The 12,059-nt window shown below is 43.5% G+C and overlaps 1 protein-coding gene across 2 annotated transcripts in view; it reads left to right on the forward strand.

Annotated features, from left to right (window-relative positions):
• WWC2 (WW and C2 domain containing 2) overlaps positions 1-12,059 on the forward strand; it is a 262,307-nt gene that overhangs the window by 102,378 nt on the left and 147,870 nt on the right. For both annotated transcript variants that reach the window (XM_008250200.4, XM_070068324.1), the window contains exon 2: positions 9,254-9,363. In XM_008250200.4, the coding sequence (XP_008248422.2) occupies positions 9,254-9,363 (110 nt within the window). The remainder of the gene's footprint in view (positions 1-9,253; positions 9,364-12,059) is intronic.

Consider the following 12,059-nt stretch of genomic DNA (forward strand, 5'->3'; position numbering starts at 1 on the left):
CAGTTCCATTTGTTGAAGAGACTGTCCTTGCTCCAGGGATTGATTTTAGTTCCTTTGCCAAAGATAAGTTGGTTGTAGATGCGTGGGTTTATGTCTGGAGTTTTTCTTTTTCTTTTTTTCTTTCTTTTCTTTTTTTTAACAGGCAGAGTGAACAGTGAGAGAGAGACAGAGAGAAAGGTCTTCCTTTTTTTCCGTTGGTTCACCCTCCAATGGCCGCTGTGGCCCCCCTTTGACTCTTAATCCTATCATTATGGTCAATTATGAAGTGAAACTGATCACTTTGACTAGTGAGATGGCATTGGTACATTCCACCTTGATGGGATTAAATTGGAATCCCTTGTCACGTTTCTAACTCCACCCTTAGGGGTAAGTTCTATTGAGTCTGAGCCCAACTGTACATCTCCTCCCTCTCCTATTCCCACTCTTATATTTAACAGGGATCACTTTTCAGTTACATTTAAACACCTAAGAATAATTGTGTGTTAATTAAAGAGTTCAACCAATGATACCCCATTAGTCTTTTTTTTTATTTAGTAAATATAAATTTTCAAAGTACAGTTAATGGATTACAATGGCTTTCCTCCCCCATAATTTCCCTCCCACTCACACCCCTCCTGTCTCCCGCTCCCTCTCCCATTCCATTCACATCAAGATTCATTTTCAATTATCTTTATATACAGAAGATCAATTCAGTATATATTAAGTAAAGATTTCATCAGTTTGCACCCACACAGAAACACAAAGTGTAAAATACTGTTTCAGTACTAGTTATAGCATTACTTCACATTGAACAACACACTAAGGACAGATCCCACATGAGAACTAAGTACACAGTGACAATTTGACACTCTTGTTTATGGCGTAAGTAATCTCCCTAGGCTCTAGTCATGAGTTGCCTAGGCTATGGAAGCCTTTTGAGTTCGCCGACTTCGATCTTATTCTGACAGGGTCATAGTCAAAGTGGAAGTTCTCTCCTCCCTTCAGAGAAAGGTACCTGCTTCTTTGATGGCCCCATTCTTTCCACTGGGATCTCACTCGCAGAGATCTTCCATTTAGATCTTCCTTTTTTTTTTCCCCCAGAGTGTCTTGGCTTTCCATGCCTAAAATACCCTCATGGGCTCTTCAGCCATATCCGAATGCCTTAAGGGTTGATTCGGAGTCCAGAGTGCTATTTAGGACATCTGCCATTCTATGAGTCTACTGTGTATCCCGCTTCCCATGATGGATCATTCTCTCCCTTTTTGATTCTATCAGCTAGTATTAGCAGACACTAGACTTGTTTGTGTGATCCCTTTGACTCTTAGACCTATCTGTGTGATCAATTGTGAACCGAAGTTGATCACTTGGACTAGTGAGCTGGCATTGGTACATGCCACCTTGATGGGATTGTATTGGAATCCCCTGGCATGATTCTAACTCCACCATTTGGGGCAAGTCTGATTGAGCATGTCCCAAATTGTACATCTCCTCCCTCTCTTATTCTCACTCTTATATTTAACAGGGATCACTTTTCAGTTACATTTAAACACCTAAGAATAACTGTGTGTTAATCACAGAGTTCAACCAATAGTACTAGAACAAAACAAAGAGAAAATACTAAAATGGATAAAGGGGAGGATGGCCCAAGTACTTGGGCCCTGCACCCCATGGGATATCAGGATAAGTACCTGGCTCCTGCCATCGGATCAGTGTGGTGCGCCAGCCGCGGTGGCCATTGGAGGGTGAACCAACGGCAAAGGAAGACCTTTCTCTCTCTCTCTCTCTCTCTCTCTCTCTCTCTCCACTCTGCCTGTCAATAAATAAATAAATAAATAAATAAATAAATAAAAATGGAAAGAACGTGTGGGGCCGGCACCGCGGCTCACTAGGCTAATCCTCCGCCTTGCGGCGCCGGCACACCAGGTTCTAGTCCCGGTCAGGGCGCTGGATTCTGTCCCGGTTGCCCCTCTTCCAGGCCAGCTCTGAGAGAGAGCATCCTCTCTCTCCCCAGTGCTAAATAGTGACACCAACTTTCTGTCCCTCCCCATTAGTCTTAACATTAAGCCTCAGTATTGTTTTATTTGGTGATTGTTTTTATTACTAGTGATGTTGAACATGTCCCCTTGTTTTTATTATTTTGTTTCCTCTTGTGAAAACTTGGGAGTTTTGGCATTGTTGTATACTGGTTACTATTTTTTTAAAAGCTTTTTATGAAGGTGTAATTTACATGGTGCAGATGAAGCATTCTGAAGTGAACAATTGAGTGGTGTTAACAGTGGTTACTGTGTTGGCAGCTGCCACCTGTAGTCAGTGTCAAGACATTTCCGTCACTGCACAGCAGCACGAGGTCATGTGTCTCTCTTCACCCCTAACCCTAACTGCTGCCAACCATCAGTCTGCCTTGCTTTTATGGATTTATGGACTGCTTACTTCATATGCTGGAATCATGCAATACGTGGCCTTTTGGGTGTGACTTCCTTGACTTGGCATAATATGTTGAAGGCCCATCTGCATCGTACCACATACAAGGACCCTCTTCCTTTTTATGGCTGACTAGTGTTCCATTGCGTGATTATGCCACAGTTTGTTTATTCATTTTTCTACTGCCAGACATTTGTGTTGTTTCTTTACTTTTTGGCTGTAGTCAGTAATGCTGTCGTAGATGTGCATGTGCATGAGCATGTATTTTTTTCAGTTGTAGGAACAGACCTAGGAGTGGTATTGCTGGCTAATGTGGTAGTCCTGTGTTTAACTTTTGGAGGAACTGCTACGCCATTTTCCAGACAACCGTTTTACACTTTACCATGTCCAGGGTCCCCTTTCTCCAAAGCCTGTCAGTTCTTGTTATTCCCTCCCTCCTCCCTCTTCTCTTCTCACTCTTTCCTTGTTTCCTCTTCTTTCGCTTCCCCTTTGGCCTCCTGTTCTACCTTCTCTCCTCCCTTTCCCCTTCTCTTTCTTTGGCAGAGTGACAGAGAGAGACAGAGACAGACAGACACATAGCTGGTTTACTTCCCAAATGGCTGCAATAGCCAGGATGGGCCAGAGCTGGGCCTGGCTGAAGCCAGGAGCCTGGAACTCCATTCGGGCCTCCTACACTGGGGGCAGAGACCCAAGTACTTGGGCCATTGTCCCCTGCCTTTCCAAGTGCATTAGCAGGGAGCTGAATCAGAAGTCAAGCAACTGAGGCCGGCACGGCCATAGCTCAATAGGCTAATCCTCTGCCTGCTGCGCCAGCGCACTGGATTCTAGTCCTGGTCGGGGTGCCGGATTTTGTCCTGGTTGCTCCTTTTCCAGTCCAGCTCTCTGCTGTGGCCCGGGAAGGCAGTGGAGGATGGCCCCAGTGCTTGGGCCCTGCACCCTCATGGGAGACCAGGAGAAGCACCTGGCTCCTGGCCATTGAGGGGTGAACCAACGGAAAAAAGGAAGACCTTTCTCTCTGTCTCTCTCTCTCACTGTCTACTCTGCCTGTCAAAAAAAAAAAAAAAAAAAAAAAAAGTCAAGCAACTGGAACTTGAACTGGCACTCGAGTATGAGATGCCTGTGTCATAAGCAGCAGCTCCACCTGCCACATCACAACACCTACCCCTTTTCTTCTTGTTTTTAATAATGGCAATCATAATGGGTGTGAGCTGGTACCTCATTGTGGTTTTGATTTTGATTTTCATTTCCTTAATGCCTGATGGTGTTGAGTGCTTGTATATAAGTGAGAAAATGAGGGGAAAATAGTACCTTGCTTTTGCTGATCATATCTTAAAATTGGTTAAATGTCTTTTAAGGAAAAAAATGTTTATTTAAAATTAAATAACGAGGAGTGGAAGATTTGATGCAGCAGGTTAGGCCATATAGGAGTGCTTGGGTCAAGTCCCAGCGACTCCACACTTCTGATCCAGCTTCTTGCTCATGTGCCTGGAAGGAGACCTAGATGGAATGCCTGGCTCCTTCCTAGGTTTGGCCTGAGCCAGCTCCTTGTTGCTGTGACCGTTTGGCAGGTGAACCAATGGACAGAAGATGCCTCTCAATGTGTCTCCTCTCTCTGTGTCACTCTTTCAGATAAATAGATATTTCTTCTTAAAAATTAAACAAGGAGATCTTTAAATTGGAGGGATTACTAAGCTATTAAGTCTCTTAAGATTTTTCATAGTTGTCATAACAGAGATAATTCTTAAGCACAATCTTTCGTCTTAATTGAGCTTGTTTTCCATTTCTCCATCACGTGGTTGAATTAGGGCTGTAATTTGTGCCCTTTGGAACGCCTTTCTCCAGGTATGGTCCAGGGCCCAGCAGCATCAGCATCACCTGAAAACTTGTCAGAGAGATGTGTTCTCGGGCCTCAGCCCAGATATCCTGGGGCTGCACCCTGAAATTTGCACTTTAGTAAGCCCTTCACACTGAAGTGTGCGCCTGGGGTAGAGAGCACTTGTGTAAGCCCACACTCTCTGGTTGGTTCCATGTTGAAGAGCCCTCGTGGGAGAGCCTCGGCTCACTGGTTCCAGTTGTTCTACCTTGAATAGTCAGTGTGAGCGCTTAAGTTGGAATCATTTTATAACTCCTTGTTTAACAAGTGCAGGCAGGAATTTTATATCTTGATTTAGAATTACTATTTGACTAGTTTACAAATCATGTAGAAAAGAGATATTTTTAAAAAACATTTTTGATCTTTTATCAAATATTTAAAGGTCTTAAGAGTTGTATTCCCTTGATACATTTTTCCTTTTATTTGTGATTGGACCTTCTTTTACAAATTTTTTTTTTTTTTTAAAGATACTTCTTATTTGAATGGCTGAGAAGGACCGCTTTCATCCACTGGTTCACTCCCCAAGTGCCCATAATTACCAGGCTGGGCCAAGGGGAAGCCAGGAGCTGGGAACTCAATCCAGGTCTCCCATGTGGGAACAGCGAACAAACCACTTGATTCATTACCTGCCACCTCCCAGGGTGTGTAGTAGCAGGAAGCTGGACTTAGGAGTGGAGCGAGAACTTGAAGCAAGGTGTTCTGATAGGAGATGCAGGTGTGCCAGTGTTAGTCTGAATGCCCGTCCTGCACATCACTGTTACTTCGTCAGAGCCTTCTGAATGCAGTTCTGTAGCGTGAATGCATAGCAAGCAGAGCATGCGGCCATGACTGCCTGTAATACACGTATTGACCTGCATGTACTTGTTTGATTATGAATAAGTTTGTTTCTCTTGCACTGCTATTCAAGTGGAGATAATACTTGTATCTACTGTGCAGAATTCTATGATGGTTTAACATAAATATATATGATAGAGTGTATTCAGTGAATGTTTTATATTAGTGTGATTATGTAAAAATGGACATTTAAAAAGACATAGGCTATTATGAGCACTGAGGCTTTTACAAATAATACATATGGATCCCAAAGCCTGTAGCCTGAGCAAAGTGCCCTTTCAAAGGTGACCCACTCACAGATGTTGCCTTTCAAGGGTGTGTAGAAGTGGGTGTTAGGTGGAGAAGGGCGGTTCGACAGCCTCTCAGAGTCCTCCAGAGTCACACTGTGTAGGTTAGAATTAGGAAGTGAAGGCCAAAGGAGGAGCCGGAGGTTTGAGGAAAGGCCTTTTTGGGGTGGGGAGGGCTTGAGTTATTTATAGACTGAGAGAGAAAAAACAATTCCTATATCATAGTCATATTTTCCCTTTGCCAGGATAGCAGCATGGGTGGGTGCTTGATTTTGTTTGGTACCTGAGGATGTTATTCTACTTATGATTTTAATTTGGGTGAGAATTTAATCCTAACATTATATTTAAACATATGTATTTAGTGGTTTTACTTATTAATATAGTACAGGTGAAAGATAATTATCCAAATATTGAAAATATTGTTGATTTTTGAAATGGCACTGCAAATAAATATATTAGTATTTTTTTGAAATGGCAGTGTCTGAACTTTTCACTGAACTCATAACTACATATGTAGTTATAGGTGTAATTCTAGCCTTAGAACAATGACAGTTAATTAAATGCTTATTATCCATTGGACAGTTCATGGGCAAAGCTGAATTCTTTCCAGATGTAATCAAGTTAGTATAATTTTTAATAGTAACAGGTGCTCTGAAGCTTTTATAACTTCTAAGAGTAGTACATTCTTATAATATTCATGCTTTAAAAAAAAAAAGATTTATTTTACTTGCAAGAGTTACACAGAGAGAGAAGGAGAGGCAGAGAGAGAGAGGTCGTCCATCTGCTGGTTCATTCCCCAAATGGCCATAACGGCTGGAGCTGCGCTGATCCGAAGCCAGGAGCCAGGAGCTTCTTCTGGGTCTCCCACGTGGCTACAGGGGCCCAAGGACTTAGGCTGTCTTGTACTGCTTTCCTAGGCCATAGCAGAGAACTGGATAGGAAGTGGAGCTGCCAGAACTCAAACCAGCGACCATATGGGATGCCAGCTCTGCAGGTGGCAGCTTTACCCACTATGCCACAGCGCCGGCCCCAGTATTCATACTTAGGCATGTTGATTTGGTACTAGGGTAAAACTTGTTTAGTGTCTCTGGTTTGTCACTTCGGCTCACCTTATTCTTCATTTTTTTAGGAGGCTGTGCTGTATAGACAGCATTGCTAAGAGCCTTAAAGAGAGAGAGCCATAGAGGGCTGACTCTGTGGCTTAGCGGGTAAAGGTGCCTGTGGTGCCGGCATCCCATATGGAATCCCATAGGAAAAAACTCCTGGCTCCTAGCTTCGGATCAGCACAGCTCCAATTGCGGCCAATTGGAGAGTGAGCCAGCAGATTGAAGATCTCTCTCTGCCTCTCCTTTCTCTGTGCATCTCTGACTTTTGAATAAATAAATAAATCTTTAAAAAAAAATTAAAAAAAAAAAAAGAGAGAGAAGGTCTTCAAACAGAATCGTGCACAGGGCAGCATGGCTCTGGAGCTTTATCTGGTCGGCTTCATTGAGGTGGTTGGAGGGACCAGGCCTGCAGACAAGGCCACTCCTTATGTCATGGGGATTAGTGTGGTAGCTGAATCCTTATGGGGTCAATTTGTGATATGAGAAAGTATTTACTTAGATTGAATTCAAGTTGACTCTTTACAGAATAATGCAGCACGCCATATTTGAGCACATGCTTTTGCATGTTTAAGATTCACTTTGCTTATCTGACATATATTGAAGATCATCATTTGTCAGCCATTATACTATTTAATTCTAATTTAAATTTTTCAGTCTCCCCATGCTCCCAACTTGTAAAAAACAGGTTAGAGAGTGGGGGCTTTTCAAGCCAGTAACTTGACGAAGGTTGTACAATAAGTGGCACAACAAGGATTTGAACCCTGATCTCTCTGATGCCAAATTTCAGCTCTGGAACTGCTGACCCTGTGGTTCCCAAACTGTGATGTGCAGCAGAATTCCCTGGAGAGCATATTTTGCTGAACCTCAGAGTTTCTAGTTTTCTAGGTCTGGTCCAAGAATTTGAATTTCTTATGAGTTCCCAGATGTTGCAGTCATGGGTTATACTTTGAGAACTGCTATTCTGTGCGGTGCTGCCTGACATGGCTTCTGCAAAGAGTAAGTGAGAGAATTCGAAAGTCATGCTTGTGGTAATAATCATGTACTCACCATGTGCTAGACACTCGTCCAAGCTGATTCCTTTTTATCCTCACAGTAATCTCAGGAGGTGGTTGAATTGCAGGGAAAGAATGTGTGTGTGTGTGTGTGTGTGTGTGTGTGTGTGTTTGTTGGGGGGGGGGGTGTGATCACTATTTAACAGAGGAGGAAATGGAGAGAGGGGTGCCAAGCGCTGGTCTCTCAGCGAGTCAGTGGCAGAGCTGGTTGCTTTCATTACTGCTGCTGTCAGCCTGGCTGGTTTCCAAAGCCCCTGTTTGGAGCCATCTCCACGACGAGACTTCGTGCTATAGGAAGGTTGAGAGCAAAGGAGACCCTTCCTTTCCTTCGGTGTTCTGCATCCTTGGAGGGCCGTTGCAGGCTAGCCCTGGGAATAAAGGATTTCCTTCCTTTTCATGTCATTCTCCCAGCATTCTGAAGGATTGATGGCACACTTTGTTGTTCCGCTGAAGGATGTGATTCTGTCAAGGACCTGAATTTCAGAGGAGCTGTGACATCTTTGGTGTTCATTAGCATGGGTGTAAAGGGGTCCCAGGAGGTGTCCTTTGTAAGAACCCTGCACATGGTGCTGTGCTAAATTAGAAGGTGATGTGGACTGATGGTGGCTACCCTGCCAAAAGGCACGCACTAGTCTGTAGTATCTTGGCCATGGAAAATCTCAAAAGCAAAAATGAAGGAAGCAAAGGAAAAGAAAACAATCTGTAATTAAGTCTAAAACCTGTACTCTGCTCAGGAAACTATGTTTTTTTTCTCCACTTGTTTTGTTTTGCTTTTTAAGATTTATTTATTCACTTGAAAGACGGAGTTACAGAGAGACAGAGGGAGAGAAGAAGAGATCTTCCATCCATTGGTTCACCCCACAAAGCCAGGAGCTGCTTCCAGGTGTCTCATGGAGTATAGGGGGCCCAAGCGCTTGGACCCTCTTCCACTGCTTTCCTAGGCACATTAGCGGGGAGCTGGATTGGAAGTGGAGCAGCCAGGACCCGAAATGGTGCCCATATAGGATACTAGTGCCATAGGCAGCTGTTCTACCTGCCATCACAGTGCCAGTCCCTCTCCATTAGTATTAAAGAGAAAACAGTCCTAGAGAATGTGTCTAAAAAGGTGAGGTCCTATTTGTATATGAGTACTTTGTGTGTTTGGTTCCATTACAAATTCTGAGTAACTCAGTGTACAAGATACTTCTAAAATAAGACGTTAGGCCTTTGCCTCAAGGAGACCCCACAGTCAATGTTCAGTTGCTTTCCTAAAAGGGCATCCAGACTGGAAGTGAGTGCAGCCTGGTGCGTATTCCCGTCTCAGAGGCGCTGGCGGTGTTTCCGTGATGCCAGCCTTGGAATTGCGGGATGGGTTTTCTGGATTTTCCTTTTCCATGGGAGAGCCGTGTTGCCACAGAGCTGGAGCCAGAGCACAGGCCTTGCTGTCAGCTAGGAGTTTCCCCTGATGAAGATGATTATCTTATGTAGAGGTCTGTCTCCCAGTCTTAGGCTGTGAATTCGCAAGAGCGTGTTATGACTTATTCTACTTTTATGAATATTCACATATATCCTGTCCTTGTTTTAAGGTTTCAAATGTAGTGGTGTAAACCCTGGAAACCATCAAGAAATAGAGGAAATAAAACCCGGATACCTAACTTGTGGTTAGGGTGCTGATGTTTGACCTGTGTGGTTTGACGGTGTGTTTCTTCTGGTTTGTTGTAGGTTAACGAAGCCCTTGTCATTTGCTGATTGTGTTGGGGATGAGCTGCCGTGGGGATGGGAAGCGGGGCTTGACCCTCAGATTGGTGTCTACTACATCGATCACATCAACAGTAAGTTTTCTCTCTTGGTGAAAGCAAACAGAGCAGAGAAGTAATCCTCAAAACTCTACAGACATACAAAAGGCTGAGCATTTCACAAAGTGGACTTCCTAATTTTAAAACCCCACTTTCTTGGTGACAGAAAACCCCATTTAGATATCTGAGGCCTATGTGTTCAATTGAATTGCTCTTACGAAGGCAGAGAGGAAAGAGCAGTCTGCCTGTCCACCTGCCCACCTGTCCGTCCTCTTGTGTGCCTAGTGGGGATGAGTTATCTACAGAGTGGGTCGGTGGCCTGTGGAGATCAGGAGCTGCTGGGCAGCCCTTCGGACAGGGTTTCTCCTCTCCTTGTCCTTTCTGTGGAGGGAGTTGGGATTGCCCCTGTATGGCTCTCTGTGGGTTTGGTGGGGTGCAGGAGGGATGGGAACCCTTCAGCAGCCCTGGAAGACAGCAGAGTGTGGAAAAGACCTGGACCCTTTTCTTCCTTCTGTTTCCTGAGTTCTCTGTGGTTTGGAGAAAAACCTTTCATTTGAACAGCTTTTTAATCTGTCAAATCCCTTACGTGATAGAGCTCAGACAGAGGATTGCCATAGCCGTGAACAACTGGACACACATGCTAGATAAATCCTGTTCGTGTGTGTGTGTTAACATGAATATTTAGCTCTCTGTCCACTCCCTTAAACATTTACTCAGTGGTAGCCAATATCATTGCTATTTATATTGCTTATTTTATTTAAAAATTTTAATAGATTTTAGAGAATACATTATGAATTTGTCCCCAGTTACCTTATTTTTTTTAAGAACCATTCTTACATTAAAAGTTTTAGGAGGGCTGGCGCTGTGGCTCACTTGATAAATCCTCCGCCTTGTGGTGCTGGCATCCCATATGGGCGCCGGGTTCTAGTCCAGCTCTCTGCTATGGCCGGGAAGGCAGTGGAGAATGGCCTAAGTGCTTGGGCACCTGCACCCGCGTCGGAGACCAGGAAGAAGCACCTGGCTCCTGGTTTTGGATTGGCATAGCTCCAGCCATAGTGGCCATTTGGGGGAGGGGGGGTGAACCAACGGAAGGAAGACCTTTCTCTCTGTCTCTCCCTTTCACTGTCTGTAACTCTACCTGTCAAAAAAAAATCTTAAAAAAATTTTTTAGGAGCTAGCACAGTGAGTTCATCAGCTCTCTGTGACACTGGCATCCCATATTGGAGTGTTGCTTCTAGTCCTGGCTGCTCTGCTTTTGATCCAGCTTCCTGCTAACACACCTGGGAAGGCAGTGGATGATGGTCCAAGTACTTGGGTGCCTGCCATCCATGTAGGAGACCCTGATAGAGTTTTTGGCCCAGTCCTGGCTGTTGGCATCCATTTGGGGAATGAATCAGAGGGTAGGAGACCAATTTCTCTTTCTCACTCCATACCACAATCCCCCCCACCCCCGGTCTCTCTCTGTTGCTCTGCATTTCAAATAAATAAATAAATAAACCTTCAAAAACCTTTGCTTAGCACTCTTAAATTTCTTTAGGGATAATATCACTATGGCAAAAGTGTTTTATTTGGTATTCATTCATTAGTAGTGGCTTGGGGCTGCCCTTGTGTAGGTATGTCATGGTTTTTTGAGAGGCCAACACAGAATATACTAAAAGCAGTGATTTCTTACAGGTAGATGAGATGGAGGGGTTGAAAATAGCAAGCACATTGGGGTTTGAAGTCAATTTTTCAGTGAATACACACAGTTGGTAGTCTGTGTTGTGCACAATTTGGGAACCAGCTTTCATGCATACGTTGGTTCAGTATAAATAAAAATAACAGTTCTTACAACTGTGACCTTAGCCTCTGTTATGTGATTGGAAGAAATGTGACTTTTTTGTAGAGAGATTTTCTCTCCTTGAAAATCTCGAGAATTCATAATTCTGTTTAATTTTGTGTTTTCTAATAGACCTTTTTTTCATGCTGTGTTGTTATATACTAGTTTCACTGCTTCTGAGTGATTATTGTAATCTGTAGAGTAGAGGATTCTAATTTTAATAAAATTAAATTGCTTTTAATTTTAAAGAGTTGTGACCCATCCTTATGTTATTGCAGATAAACCATTCAGTGAGATGTTTGAAATGTATGAGTATTTGGATTTCACTTTTATGCTTAGTCTAGGTGGATAAAAGTATACTCTCTTTCTTTAAAGCAATATTTGGGAAACCAGAAGCCACCTTAGCTATCCTGGTTCTTTAGAAATAAGCTCTCATGGAACCAATATGAGAACCTGCATTCCCTCTGCTCCCTTCCCGCTGCCTATACACTCTCTGCTGTCTCAACACCCTTGTGCCTTCTCTTCTTTCTCAGTGGAAGAGGTGTCCCAGGCCTCATTACCTCTTAATAACTTTTTTATCCCTTCCTTCTCTGCCATTTGGTATCTTTACCAATGAATTCCTGGTTTTTAAAAATCTTTCCCAGCATTTCTAGTCTTAATATATAAGTAATAAAAACTCTCAAAACAAAATTAAATGAAAATTACAAAAAAAAATTAGGGGCCAGTGTTGCGGCATAGCAAGTAAAGCCGCTGCCTGCACTCCTGGCATCCCACGTGGGCACCGGTTTGAGTCCTGATTGCTCTGCTTCTGATCCAGCTTCCTGCTAATGTGCCCGGGAAAGCAGTGAAAGATGACCAAAGTACTTGGGCCCCTGCACCCATTTGAGAAACCTGGAAGAAGTTCCAAGCTGCT

This window comes from Oryctolagus cuniculus, chromosome 2 (genome assembly GCF_964237555.1).
Source record: "Oryctolagus cuniculus chromosome 2, mOryCun1.1, whole genome shotgun sequence".
Lineage (NCBI taxonomy): Eukaryota > Metazoa > Chordata > Mammalia > Lagomorpha > Leporidae > Oryctolagus > Oryctolagus cuniculus.